The sequence below is a fragment of the Rattus rattus genome, chromosome 1 (assembly GCF_011064425.1).
Source record: "Rattus rattus isolate New Zealand chromosome 1, Rrattus_CSIRO_v1, whole genome shotgun sequence".
In the NCBI taxonomy this organism is placed as follows: Eukaryota; Metazoa; Chordata; class Mammalia; order Rodentia; family Muridae; genus Rattus; species Rattus rattus.
In genome coordinates this window covers 410,667-425,666 of record NC_046154.1, presented here as the reverse complement: position 1 = coordinate 425,666, position 15,000 = coordinate 410,667, and the positions used below count along the sequence as shown (strand labels likewise).

At 50.5% G+C, this 15,000-nt stretch overlaps 1 protein-coding gene across 2 annotated transcripts in view; it reads left to right on the top strand.

Annotated features, from left to right (window-relative positions):
* Window positions 1–15,000, top strand: part of Tmod1 (tropomodulin 1) — a 71,547-nt gene that overhangs the window by 45,047 nt on the left and 11,500 nt on the right. For both annotated transcript variants that reach the window (XM_032891120.1, XM_032891130.1), the window contains 4 exons: window positions 1,697–1,786; window positions 2,971–3,101; window positions 4,673–4,780; window positions 7,659–7,802. In XM_032891120.1, the coding sequence (XP_032747011.1) occupies window positions 1,697–1,786; window positions 2,971–3,101; window positions 4,673–4,780; window positions 7,659–7,802 (473 nt within the window). The remainder of the gene's footprint in view (window positions 1–1,696; window positions 1,787–2,970; window positions 3,102–4,672; window positions 4,781–7,658; window positions 7,803–15,000) is intronic.

Genomic DNA, 15,000 nt, shown 5'->3' with positions numbered 1-15,000 from the left:
ATCTAAGAAGGCTCCCTGGAGGAAGCCTTGCACCAAGGAAGAGTTGCACCAAGTCTTGATGTAGTGGAGATAGGATGGTTAAACAAAATATGGATTATGCAGTTGAGTTTGAGTTCTAAATAAACAGGCTTTGTTGTGTCAGCTCTTTAGGAGGCTGAGCCAGGAACATCACAGTTCAAAGTCAGCCTTGTCTACATAAAGGCAGCCTGGGCAATGCAGTGAGACCTATCTCAAAATAAAATGTAAAGAGAGGGTTGGGAATTTATCTCAGAAGTAGAGCACTTACCAAGCATGGTATAGGCTCCGGATTCAATTTCCAGACCTGGACAAGGGCCCACAGTTTTGAATAATTTATCTCAAATATTGAACAGGGCATATTTGTGCTGAGGGATTATCAGAGGTCTTTTCTGGCCCAGAGCACGTGCTACGGGGTGGGGTGGGGTAGGGTCATCCTGTTGTCCCACCACCTACCTATCCAACCCAACCCGGTTCCTCTTCCCTGTCTCTCCCGACCTCCAACTCCACTCATCTGCTTCTGCGCTTTACTACCCACCATCCATGCTGCCTGGAACGTTCTTTCTCCCTTCCCTTGTCTTCAGCCTTCCCTTCCCAAGCCCCTTGTTGTGCTTTTCTGGGATGTTCTTTCCAACACTTGACCCCCTCCTGAGCTATCTGGGTTTTAATTGGCCCTTGCTCAGCTCTGCTTGCTCTCATTAGGTTGTGGGCTGCATGGGCAGAGCCCCTGCCTTTCATAGTTCAGTCCCTCGGAGCTTGCACGCAATGAAGGTGCTCAGCAAACGCCAAAGAAACGGATGAGCAAAAGAACAGCATGTAGTGGTGAAGCTGTGCTAGCATCTCCAGAAAGATCTTTCTGACTGTTCTGTGCTGAATGTTGGGAAGTAGACAGCAGGAAGAAGCCAAAATCATGGTAACACGGCTCTGTTAATGCAGATGTCTCTTCAGGAATGATGGGGTAATGGCCTGATGGCCCCCACCCTAAGTTGAAAATATCATAAATCAAGATGCATTTAATGCCTGGCTGAGCACAATAGAGCGCCTGACGGAGGGTGCCGCCATGTTGAGTTTTTTTTCTCCTGGTGATGGCAGATCGACTGAGCACAGGTTCACTGACCTGATCTAGAATCTTGAGTATCTTATCAGATGCCTCCAGCCCGGAAAAGATAGAGATGTAAATCAAAGTGTGGCTTCTACTGACCATGTATCATTTTCAGTGCCATCACAAAACTGAAAGATTATAATGGGACCGTTGTAAGTTGACGGCAGCCAGAAAAGAATAGATTTTCCACCAGGGCAGAGGTCCTGGCAAGGGAAATAGGACAACCTGAGAGACCTCGGAGATCCAAAGGGTCTGAGAGACAGGGCAGAAGAAGGAAGTGCTCTCCTCGGAAAAGATGCTGCTGGGAAGACTCATTCTGTTGGGTTGTTTTGGGTAGGTGTACATGTTGGACCCCATGGAGATCGGGGAATCTGTGACCACAGCCAAAGGGAGGTCTCGGGAGGTTGGGTATCTGAGAATCACAGGAGTGAAAACTAGGATGAAAATAACCCACATTTTTACATTTCCATGTGTATGGTTCTTACCATTTCTGTGAGCAAAGCTCCCAACCTGTGGAAGATGGGTCCCCAGGAGGTCTCTCTGACCATGAGAGTCATGGATCTCCCTTTATCCCCACAGCTATTCTGGGCATGCACACGCTCATGAGCAACCAGCAGTACTACCAAGCCTTGGGCAGCAGCTCCATCGTGAACAAGGAGGGGCTCAACAGTGAGTATCACAGCCCTGCTTGACTGCCATCCCTTTTCCATGCCGGCCCCGAGGCTGGCTCTCAGAGGGCACCTTGGAAGAGAGACGCCTCCTCCTGCACCTTGGTGCCGTGCTCCTGATACTCTGGTTCACTGCACATATTGTGCGAGCACGTCTCTTCTGGTTGTCCTTTGAGTCTGCTGGGGTTCTATGTGTCCACATCAAAGCCTTCTTCCTCTCAATGCCTCATTTTCTTCTAAAGGTTTTAGAGATTCGCTTCTTATATTCGGTGTTTTAATCCTTCCAGAATGGATATTCTCTGTGCAACGGGATGAGATTCAACTTCATTTGGTGTGTGTGTGCGCGCGCGCACATGTGTGCGTGTGTGCACTTGTGGAAGCCAGAAGTCAGTGTCTTCCTCAGTTGCTTTCTACCTTATATCTTGAGACAGTCTCTCAGAGAACCTAGAACTCGCTAATTGGCTAGCCAATGAGATCCTAGGATCTCCCGCTCCTGGCCTCCCCAGCACCATAACTACAGGCACAGGCTGCTGCATGCAGATTCCTCCTACTTTCTGAGAGCGGAACTTAGGTCGTCCTGCTTGTGAGACAAGCACTTGGTTAACATTTTTGATAGATATCTAATGTTTTCCCCCACAGTGTTCTTTAAAAAATGTATTCTTGGGGACTCTGTGGTTCTCTCTTTCTCCTCAGTTTCTCTCTCTTCTGTCCCCTGAGACCCTCTGGCCTTTCCTGGGCCCATGTCACAGTGTCTCGATTATTCAACTGCATTGTTCTAAGATGACATTTTGGGACCAAAGGGAAATGAGGGTGCCAAGGGAATGCATATCCTTCCTCTTGGAAGGGAACTGCATTTCTCTCCAGCCCAGGCCTCAGCTTACCCTCCTGGGAGCCCACTAGGGATAATGAGCATGGTGATATACATCCCCCCCTGGACAGACAAATGCTTGAGAGTCAGCTAATTCACCAGGTCTTAGAAGAACTCAAACACAGCATCCAGGGATAGCCAGACCTCTTGGATTCCTCCCTGGCTTCTTTCAACACATTGCAGCCCCTCATACCCCTGTAATGTGCTGTCTCTCTTATGCCCTGAGTTCAATGACTCTTCCCCTCAGGGAGCCCTTATGTTGGGAGAAGGTGATGCTTATGTTTCTGTGATCCAGCTCCTTTTATCCCTTACCATAGGTGTGATCAAACCCACACAGTACAAGCCTGTGCCTGATGAAGAACCAAATTCAACAGATGTAGAGGAAACGCTGGAGAGGATAAAGAACAATGACCCAGAACTTGAAGAGGTTAATCTTAACAACATCCGGGTAAAGTCCTGCCATTTCACTTCATGGGTATTGGGGGTAAGGGTTTTCAGTTTGGGGGTGGGGGAATATGTCTTGGCATACTGATGCCAGCAGTCCAGGCCATATCGATCATCAAGTCCAAATACTTATTTGGACCTGGGCCTTGGTGTTTCTAGATCAGGAATAAAGAAAAGCCTTTGCTAGTGGGAGCATTGCAGGGGTGACTGGTGTGGACAGGCAAATCTCTCAGTCCTGGCTCAGAAGTCAACCATAGTCCAAGTCAGTGATCTGGACACCTGCCACATTGCTCAAAAGCACAGAGATTCTTTGTGATAAAATTGTGAGTCAGAACCACACTGCAGCACGGGACTTCACGGCTGGCAAAGCCCTGCACTATAAAGACTGGGGGATCACAAATCCCACTGCTCCTGAGATGACACTGTTATAACCAAACGGATTTTACAGTCAGGGAAGGGAGATGTTGGCATGGTTGCCCCAAGAAAGACCCGAGCTGTGTGCTGTGGCTGTGCGGCCACCAGGGCAGGGTGCAGGAGGAATGTGGAAGGCATAGCTGCCTGCCCACCTGCTCTCCTTGAGGCCCCGGGATTAGCCATGAGAGGGGTAAAACAAGAAGCCAGCCCACCCCTTTCTTCTCAGCTTTCCTCAGTGGCTGCCAATTCTAGGCACAATCAGATTGGAAACCTGTACCCCAGTTTTCTCCTCCGCCTGGCTCCTTGTCCTGCTCCCACGGGGGCTTAGGTGACACTTTGAAACGAGAGCTCTGGGAAAGCAGAGCCATGGGTTCTCTGTCCCTGTCTCTGTCTCTGGGCCTCCATTGTCCGCCCTGTGAGAGATGCTGACACAATACAGACTTGTATGCCCGGGACAGTTAATACCGCCTCAAGGCAGGCAGGCACAAGAAGTGAGAGCTCAATGAGAGGCCTCGGCCTCAGTTTCCCTTCTGTACCAAGAGGCAATTGGATAGAGATAAGGTTTTCAGTCAAGAGAGTAAAAAGCAAACGCCAGAGTCCAGGCCTCCCTGAGGTTCTGTGTGTGACGGTCTGGGATTGGCTTGCATATAAGCATGATAAACTGGCCCAGGACCAACAGACATGCAGCCATTGCAGACCCTTTGGGACAGACGTCTCAGAGTAAAGTCATCAGTATATCTTCCCATTCGGTCTTTCGGAACAGACCCAAAGAGGGGAAGAGCGTCCCCCAGTGTCACACAGCATGTCACATGTCACTAAGTGGAAGTCAGGGTCCAGCCCTGCCCTTCTCCTAGTCCTGGACCTTTTGTACAGTATTCCTCCCAGCTCCAGGCCTTTAGTGCTACCTCTCCTCCAGCGTCCCCTTGAAGGAAAGAGCGTGGGTCCTGTCTGAGAATTTCAGGGGTGATTCTATCAATCCATGTACTGGAGGATCCTCAGTCCCATCCTGTAGCACACGGCCCATTCAGAGACTTGCTAGGTCTCAGCCGGGAGCCAGGTTGAATTTGGGGCAGAGCTATGTCCCCTCCCTCCTGCAGTCACCTACCCCCAACCCCGGCCCATGCCGGGCTGCTATTCACTTTTCTGCCTTTCTTCCTGCAGAATATTCCCATACCCACTCTCAAGGCGTACGCGGAAGCCCTGAAAGAGAACTCCTACGTGAAGAAGTTCAGCATCGTGGGGACCCGCAGCAATGACCCTGTGGCATTTGTATGTTCTGACCTCTCTGCTCTGCTGTGTAGTCAGTCACTGGGGACTCAGGCCTGGTCCCACTGATGTGTGGTGAGGGAGGAGACCCAGCTAGGAGCCAGGGGAGGATACAGACAGATGGGGCAGCCATTACACAGTGCCCTGTGCTCGCCCCAGCTAATCCTTGCAACCACCCTGCTCTGGGTAAGGTGGGTCTCCTGGGGAGGTTAGGCAACGGGCCTTGTCCAAAGCCACACAAAAAGAAAAGCGGATATGACGTTGAACAAAATCACACTATCTTCCATGGCTGGTCCTTCTCTACTCAACACTCCTCACTCAGGCAAAGCTCGGCCCCTTCTCAGGGACCCAGTTTCTCCATCTCTCAAATCACCATCCTCATTAATGAATCCCAGGGACCAATTTTACTGTTACCAGTGTCTCTAAAAATACTGCCAGTCAACCAGGTATGGTGGTGGGCATACCTGTAATAGCAGCATTTAGGAAGTGGAGGCAGGAGGATGAGAAGCTTGAGACCGGCCTGGGTTACAGGAGCTCTCAACAAACAAACAAACGAAAACAAAGAAAGAAACCATAGGAGAAAGTAAACTGCACTTATTGTAAAGTAACTTTTATTTTAAATGTCCAACGGTCTATGCATAATACTGAATTTACCGAATTAGACTCTGGGAACCTTCCTGTGACTAGCCTCATATCCCACATTCACAATCATACCCATCTGTCTGGTCTTGAAGACAGCCAAGTGGTACAGCCTGGGGTGGCTGCTCTACCACAGGGAGCAGGGGAGATGCAGGAATTAGCTTTCCAAGGAGGACGGGAGTAGCAATAGAGCTCTTCCCAATTTTAAAATGAAATAACTGAATGGGCTCACGTGTGTGTGTGTGTGTGTGTGTGTGTGTGTGTGTGTGTGTGTGTGTGTCCACAAAGGCATTTCATAGCCTGCCAGTCTGGGAATGTCTAGATCTATGACCTCTGTCTGACCTCAGTGGATCCTGCCTCTGTCTGTAGTGACATAGCTGGCAAAACCCCATGTACTACTTGTTCATGGTTCAGAAACCAGGCTCGACAGGCTGGCACTCAGCTCCATGCCACGGAAGGTTTGGGGGCACGGACTCCATGCCAGGCTGACAGCTGGTGGCAGGCCCTTCATACCTGCATACTTATTACCAAGTGCTGAAATGTTTCTGGCCGGTTGCTAGACCAGGTGCCAGAGCCCTTCGAGTCCCCCCTCCCCCCATAAATACTGCCTTCCCTGGTACCTACCTCCTACCTTCTGTTCCTCTATTGTGACCCAACACACAGGATCTGACACATGGCACAACCGGACCCCAGGGCCTGTCCAGTTACCAGCCTGTACAAGGCTTGGTACACCTGTCTGCGAACTGTCAGACAGGGTTAATTGTCAGACCAGACTTTTCCTGGGAGAGGGGATATTCCTCTGAGAGGCCACCTTACACAGATTGGAGACAACCACAGGTCATAGAGAAGCTGACACACCACCTCTGGGCTTGCTCGAATGAAGGAGCCAAAGGAGAGAGAGAGTTTCAGCATGAAGGCTTCCTGGGAGCTGGGCCTCTGGCAGGGTTCAGCAAGCTGGGGGAGCACAATAGGGCAGCCATTCCTGGCATCACTTCTGACACCCTGGCACAACCATCACGGTGTCCCAGGCCTCTCAGCTGCTGGGATCGTTTTTCCCCATGACACATCGTTTCCACCAGCTGCTAATTACCTCATTTCCTTCAGAGGCTCCGATTGTCATCTACACCCTCCCCTTCCCCCACCCCCATCAGCGAGATCCCTCTCAAACGTGCTGAGGGCCATCTGAGCCCTACCCTGCAGGCTGGCCCTGTACTCTCTGGGGCTCAGAGGAAGACCATGTGACATGGAGGAGACGAGATGAGCACATACACGGGGAGATGGAGACTCCCTGCTTGATGTCCTACTATGTGCTGGGCACTCTGTGGTAAAATCAGACATTAAGGTGCATTTTCAGCCCACAAGCGTAGATAGTCTGGTGGTGGAGGCACGCCAATGAGAAAAATGGAAGGGCGTGGGAACACTGCAGAGATACCCGTCGGTAGGGTGCTTGCCTTACAAACATGAGAACCTGAGCCAGGTCCCAAACACCATGTAAAAAGCTGGGCAGAGTGGCTCTCCAAAATGCTGGAGAGGTGGGCACAGGATGATCTCTAAGACCCTCTCACCAGCCAGTCTAGACTAGCCGATGATCTCCGTCCAGGTCAGTGAGAGAGGCTGTCTCAAGGGGAGTAGATGGCATTTATGAAGATGACGTTGGAGTTGACTTCTGACTGCCACATGCACACACATACATATACCTGCACCTTAGTGAACATGTGAACACAGGAATATGAATATATGCACACGCCTGCATATGAATGAACACGCATGCACACATAACAAGAACAACAACAACTAGAGATTTGAGGAATGTAGGCTCCATGAAGGAATTGTGGGTAAGTTCTGTGAGGTTCCAGAGAACAGGCCCTGGGTGGCCGGAGATGTCAGCAAAGCTCTTGGAGCGAGAGGCGTTGAGAAGGGCCTTGAAGGATGAACTAGACTTGACAGGTGAAGCGGAACCTTCCAAGTGGTCAAATGAAAAGGCTCTGCGTATATGCAGTAGACCCAGAGAGCCAAGGCAGCACAGGGGAGGAGACGCAGGCCCAGAGACTCGGGCCTGCTGATGAGCATTCTCCAGCAGGGGTGTCGGGGAGCCACGCAGGATGCAGGAGAGCAGAGACAGAGACGTGCTTAGAAAGGTAGTGCGTGAGACTGTCCGGCTGAGCTGCTTGGTGTGGTTGTGGGTCTGCTCAACCCTTGCCTGAGGGCGTTCACGAGGCCCTGCTTTTCCCTTGCCGTCAAGGCTCTTGCTGAAATGCTGAAGGTGAACAAGGTGTTGAAGACGCTGAACGTTGAGTCCAACTTCATCTCCGGAGCTGGGATCCTGCGCCTGGTGGAAGCCCTCCCCCACAACACTTCTCTGGTCGAACTGAAAATCGACAACCAGGTGAGTCAGGCAGCGGTCTGCTCGTGCGTTCCCCACACAGGGTAGTGAGCACCTGCCCACACGTTGCTAGGCAGAGCAGAGGACACTGATGATGCCCCAGAGCCTAATGTGTTCCCGGGCAGACCCTCCATCAACACTGCCTGCTTTCTTTCTAGCCATGTGCTCTGCCAACTTCTTTGTGTCCCCAAGTGTTGGGTCTCTCCTCAGCATCAGCCTTATGCCTTGGCTTTGAGGGTGTCCTTTCTCAGACCCAGAACAAACGAGCTTCCTTCCAAGCCCTGCAGGTCGCCTCAGCTGTTCTGTCAAGGAACCTGAGACGTGGAGTTCAGAGTGCACGGATCCCACAAACCGTGGTGCTCTTCACCAGGAGCAGCCTGTCTCCCTCAGTCTTTCCATTTGACCTGGCTTTTAAGTCTCCTTCCTGTTGCTCCTCCTCTCTGGGTGGTTCTGTCTTTATCCTGTGGACCTACTCCTGCTTGTCTGAGCCCTGTGGTTTCCTCATTTCTCCTGGGGGCAACTCTTTTGGTCTTGGTTGTCTAAGAGAAAGTTAATAACCAGAATTGAGCATAGAAATAGCAGGGATGTTAGGCAGCTGTGGGTTGCTCTGGAGGTGGGTGGCTCAGGGCTACCTTGTGTCCCTCAGCTCTGATCTTCACACCATTCCTCTGGAGGATGTGGGCGTGGTCAGCCTCTGCTGAAAGAGGCTGAGAAAGGGTGACTCGGCACCTAGGAGGACTCCACATCTCCCAACTCCCTAGTCCACTCTATCCACTACTGCACACTGCTTCCTAGACTAAGTCACTATCTTCTTCATAGATAGATGGGGAACGCAGGGATTTTCCTCTGCAGGAGAAAACATGGCTGAGTGGTTGTGAATATACCCAAGGAGAGACCGGAAGGCAACACTGTGACATGATTGTGCCCAAGCAAGGCCACAAGTAACTCTCTCATCGTAAAACGTGGCAGACTGAAAGTGCTTAGAACATAAATGTATAGATCGATCACAACAGGCTCGTGACCCTGTCCCAGGCAGAACTAAGCATCGCCAGCCTCCAGAGGCCTCAGGCCCCAGGCTGCCTCATCTTAGCCAAGGCTTTTGAAAACTTCCCAGTTTGCTCCCAGGCCATAGACTTCTGGAACATCCTATGCCATTACACCTTATGAATGGCTCTTATGAAGAGAACATCAGGAGAGGGTAGAAACCTTCACTCTTAGCCTCTGTCACTCCTCTAAGCCTTTCTACCCAGAGAGAGAGAGAGAGATACACCCTCTGTGGTTCCCCGCCCTTCAGCTTCCACATGAGCTTCTCAGGAGATGGTGCTGGGCCCGGGTCATCTTCTTATCCTAGTGCAGCCTGGGACCTGGACCTCGGGGTACTTGGTAAGCAAACGTGCCCTGGATGGTTATGCATACTGTTCCCTACACAGTGAGAGGGGCCCAGAGGAAAGCTTTGCAAGCTGTATATGAGTGAGAGAGAGAGAGAGAAAGAGAGAGAGAGAGAGAGAGAGAGAGAGAGAGAGAGAAAGAGAGAGAGAGAGAGAGAGAGAGAGAGAGAGAGAATCACTAATTTATATAAAGAGGCTGCATAGTCATGTGACTTAGCTGCTGGGTTGCACTGGGCATCTCTCATATGCTGGTATCCTTGATGCTACATTGGCCCTGCCTCTCTCTGCCTTGTTCCTTGGCCATTGATGGCTCTGATCCCCTGCAGGCCAGAAAGGCAGAGCAGATGGATCACAGCCTGCATCAACAGCACCACCCCCAGTTTGGCTGTTCACGGGATTTCTGTCCTGGCCAGGAAGGAGTCAGGGTCTACACAGCATCAGCTGAAACCTGGCTCTCAGGGCAGGCCGTCAGCCAAAGATGGTTGGGACGACGGACTTGATCGCTGAAGTGGTGGCTGACATCAAGCTGCCCACCTTCCCTGGTCAGCTAAGTTCCGTCTTTGCCCCAGGAACCAAGAGAGAGCTTGTGCTCATCGTTTGCTTCACCCTGGTCAAACACCCTAGCATAAGAACATCAGCGAACACCAGCCTCAGTTTCCCTTCTTGTAAATAAGGAAAACAAACAGCTCTCCTCCTAAGGGGATTACAGATCTGGCATCATCAGTAACGTTTAGAATCACTGTGCAGGTTGTCTGGGAGTCTCACTCACTCACACTGGCTGCTGTATGTCCCTGTTCTCACTCGATGCTCACCCTGTAAGTGACTCCAATGGCCATGAGGACAATGTCACCTGCCCAAGGTCGCACATGGACCGAGGGAGATCCTAACTCAGCTCTGTATGACTTTAAAGCCCACATTCGGTGCCTGTGGCATTATTGGAATAACTGATTTTTGTGAACCTACCCTGGCCTTTCTCTTCCATTTTGTCTCCCTTGGGCATGCTGGCCTCTGTGAAAATGAGGTTCCAGTTGAGCACTCCTAGAAAGTCGCCTCGGTAGGACGAGAGACAGGCACAGAAATGACCTTTGTATGAGGTGCTTCTGTACCAGATGGGGTTGGGTGTGGGTGAGAGCCAGTTGAGGGAGCAACCATAGTCAAAAACCGGTCAGAGAAGGTGTCAGGAAGAAGAAAGAAAGCATCAGAATAAATCCAGAGAGTGGAAAATGTCTCAAAGAAAAGACATGGGGGCAACCAGAGGAAAAGGAAGTAGAGCCTGGAGCCCATCCAGGTAGGACTTTGGGGGTCCAGAAGAAGCCTGTAGAACTGTGGGGGATTAAGAGGCAAAGGGCCTTGTGGGTAAGCATGTAGACCCTGCCATGGCAAGATGGCCACTGGCTGGACAGGTAAGATCAGGAGCGAAGAGAAGTCTAAGAGGCCAGCAGAAGCTACAACCAAGCCTTCTGGCCCCTGGGTGGCACTCCTGCCTAACTGAGGTCCTCAGGCTGGAATAGGGCCTGGTGAGAAAGGGTTGAGAGGGGGAAGACAGGCTTGGGTTGGAGGCCTCACAGACTCAGGCTCAGAAAAGGGCCATGTGTGTGTTACAGTGTGTCCCAGGAGCCCTGGACAAACAGTTGTCTTCTCATGGTGGCCTGGGTGAGAGGGAGGGACCAGGAGGAGGTGACAAGAGGCATTGATTTATCCCTCCTCCTTGGTTCATCACCGAGGTCCTTGAAGGCCGGAGTGTTTGCCTCAGTCCTTGGAACAGTAACCTGTGTTGAGAGACTCTCCTTCTTTCTCCTTTTACGGCCAAAGAAAGGGACTTGGGGCACTCTACCCGGGGTGACATGGATGCTGAGGCAACCAGTTTGTTTACTCAGTGCTTCTCCTTATCTCCAGGCAATGTTCCGCTTCTGCCCAAAACTGCCCAAAGCCGGCAAGGGTGGGGAGCAAAAGCGGCCTGGGCTGGGCTGAAAAGCACTGAGTATCTCACCAGCTCTCCTTTATAGGTGGGGACATGGAGGACCTGAGGAGTAGGGTTTGCTGCAGTCACAGGCCATTGTCCAAGACAGAGCCGGCATCCAGGCTGCATGTTGGAGAGAAAAAGCTTTACCCTGCCCATGAAGTAGACTCTAAACACAGGGTGCTTGGAGACCCCCATCCCTCAGCACTGCTCTGCTTCCTGATTCCCGCCCCCCGCACCCCCAACAGCGATGTACCCAGCAGTCAGTCCCTCCCCAGTCTTTCAGAGTTCCTCAGAACAGACCAGGCCTGGAAACACGACCCCTCGAATGAGGATGTGTTCACCATCTGGGCGTATTGATTACAGGTCCCACTTTCCCTCTGCTATGTGACAGGGAGCCTGCTTGCTATTTTGAACAGAGGCCATGGGAAATGGATTGTGCATTCGTGCATGTTGTTTTTCCAAGTTAATTTATTTGTGTCTGGTTTTTCTCTAATTCAATGCTGTCTGGGAGTACATCTGTTATCTATAGCTGTGTCACAAATGACCCCAAAGCTTAGACTCAGAGCTCTGGGATAAGCCAACACCCAACAAATGTGCTCAGGGGCTAGGGATTCAGGGCAGCCGAGCTGGGGAACTTTCCCTAGAACATGCAATCCAAGGCAAAGAAGAAAGCCCTGTCTCTGACGGCCCAGCCTTGGAATCTGAAGCAAGTCTATTCTTATATTTTCTTGTAGGCACAACACACACTCAGGAGGAGGTGGACTAGGCTCTACCTTTTGAGGGAGGCAGACAAAGGAATTTTTCAGGCCTATTTTTATAATTCTTTGGTAATTTCATATATAATATATTTTATATATGATATATATATATAATATATATATATATATAATATATATACCTAACTCCTCCCAGGCCCATTCTCTACCCACACCTAGTGGGACCATGTCATATATACAAATGTATGTATGTATGTATGTATGTATGTATGTATGTATGTATGTATATCTCCTGCTGAAACCAGTTAGCCCATGTACTCCTGAATAGGGCCGTCCCCTGGAGTGTGCTCTGCCTGTCAGGATAGCACCCATAAAGAAAACTGACTCTCTCTTCCTTCAGCCATCAGCCATCAATGGCTCTTCAGCCTGAGGTGGGCGCAGTCCCTCCTCTGGATTGCTCACTGGTTTGATTGTGCTGGTCTCATGCAGGCAGCCAGGGCTGCTGTGAGTCCATGGCTTCAGGGGGACCTGTCATGTCCAGATGACAGTGTTTTGCCTCAGTCCTCCTGACCTCTGGCTCTCACAGTCTTTCTGCTCCCTCTTTCATGGTGGTCATTGAGCCTTGGGACGGGATACAGATGTCCCATCCATGGATGAGCAACTCCGTGACACTTATTCTCCGACTTTGACTGGTTCTATTACCCGCCATTGCACAAAGAAACTTCTCTAATTTGGTATGAAAACTGCACTGATACATGGGTAGGAAGATACAAGCTTGGAGGATAGTTCAGTACTGTGCCCATTTAGCAGAATAATAGCAGTAAGTTCACCTTTGGGTTCTGGGAGCTCACCAGCCATGGGTTCTTGACCAGATTTATAACACAGGGCATGCATTTCCTCCCGTGGAGTAGGCCCTAATCCAGCCAGAGAGCAGTAGGTTACCTGCAGCATCTGTGCCTGTTATTGGACCTATCTTGTAAGACTGCGGCTAACCCCGCCTTCCAGCAGCCTTCACAGCACTTCCATGAATGCTAGCCCACGCAAGACTCTCCCTGGTCAGTACCAACTTGATCTCCCCATGCCCCGGGACCAAACTGTGTGGTGTCTTCAGCAATCCGGTCTCACCATCAAGTTCTGGTGGGATATAAGCAACAGCCTATAGTGTTTGGGGGCGTCTCTAAGACACCACTGAACAAAGACTCAAAGACTCAAAGACTCTCACATCTGGCACTGGGATTTTTATTCAGTGACCTATGGCGTCTGGGGCAAGCATTCTCATGTGATTTCTTTTTTTCAAAATATACTTCAAGTCAGTTATCCCTCCCCACTCCTCGATGCAGACTACCTTAAATCACTGTCATACTCGTCCCCTGTGCTCTTCTAGCACTTCGGTGAGGAAGGCCTTTCTAATCAGCAGCGCTACCCCAGGACAAAGCAGGTGTCCCTCAGGTGGTGAGCTTCTTCCCCAGTGGTGTGTCGGCAGAGCAGAATTGGCAGCTTGCAAACACAGTGATGCTTATGCCAGTGAGAGGTGGCATATGACCCTGGTGTTGGCCAAGTACTTCCAGGACACCTGGCTGATGTCTTTTCTTTCTTTCTTTTCTTTCTTTTCTTTCTTCTTCAGTTTTTTTTTTTTTGAGACTAAGTATATAGTCTCACTATATAGTTTTGGCTGTCCTGGAATTCACTATGTAGACCAAGCTGGCCTTGAACTCACAGAGATCTGCTCATGCTGGGATTAAAGGTGTGCGACACCGCACCCGGCACGAGGATGTATTTTCGGTGCTCCAGCTGCACATGTCCTCTAGGTCACAATAAAGTGGACTGTCAAATGAGCGAAGGAATGGTCTGACATCCAGGGTCACAGCCACCAGGCCCTCATCATAGACCCCGACATCTGAGGCTTTTGTCACAATCTCGTCAGACTGAAAACCCTCAGTCGCCGTAAGCAGGCGAGGACATAAGCTGCTACCACCGAAGTGTGCTTCTCTCTCAAGCCACCACTAGCCAACTGTAGAACAATCCCTCTTCTCCGGCAGAGTCCACTGCACTGCCTTGTGTGGCACGAGGTGTGGATGCAGACAGCTGTCTGCACTGCAGCATCTCAGGGGCACCCCAAGAAGCAGTTAAAAAAAAAAAAAAACAAAAAACAAAAAACAAGGTGGTGGTTCTCCAGTACTAGCTTGGGAATTTTCTGCAAAATAGTAAATGGAACGGGAAGTTGCAGAAAATAAATATATAAATCTATTTAGGGGGAAAAGGCAACAAAACAGGCCAGCCCTGTCTATTTCTGCCCTGGATTTTATGCCCAGAAGTGAAGCCATGGGCATGGGGGCAGGAGGTACAGCCATGGGCATGGGGGCAGGAGGTGTAGCCATGGGCTACATGGGTAGGGGTACATCCATGGACAGGGGAGTGATAGAAAGGGGGGTGATATGAAGGAAGGCTCTGCTTCTCTCCATCCAATCATTTGATGTGAAAAATTAGATTAATTTATCCACAAGGGATTTATCTAATCCCCCAGTAAATCTGAAAGGAGGCCAGAGTTCTTCACTGACCGAACTCTGCCAGCTTAGTCCCCGCAGCCCAGCCCAGCTCAGCCCAGCCCTCTCCCTCGGGGCTTCTTGCTGTCTTTTGTCCACTCTTTTTATTCCACCCAAGCAAGTTACTCACAGGGTCACAGCCCACAGCCCATGACGTCTAGAGATCATGAAGCCCCAGCCTTCCCTACTAATGATGTTAAAGAAGACTCTAGAGAGAGGCAGCTACCTTCCACTTAGGGAATCTTCCCTCACTGGACAGTTCCTTCGCTGCACGAACTCTCAATGTATAGGTCTATACACTTATGCATACCTGGTGCCCGTGGAGGCATTTGATCCCCCGGGACTGGAGTTCCAGAGTTTGTGAGGCACCATGTGGGTGCTGGACATTGAGCCCAGGTCCTCTGGAAGGGTAGCCAGTGCTCTTAACCACTGAGCCTTCTCTCAGCCCCTCATACATCTACTTTAAGGAATTTCTGTTCAAATACTTTGTCTACTTCTAATTTATTTATTTGCATCTTTATATACTAGCCCTTACCAGATATACCTTTACAACCTCCATTCCATGTTATCTTTTCCACTCCGGTGCATTCG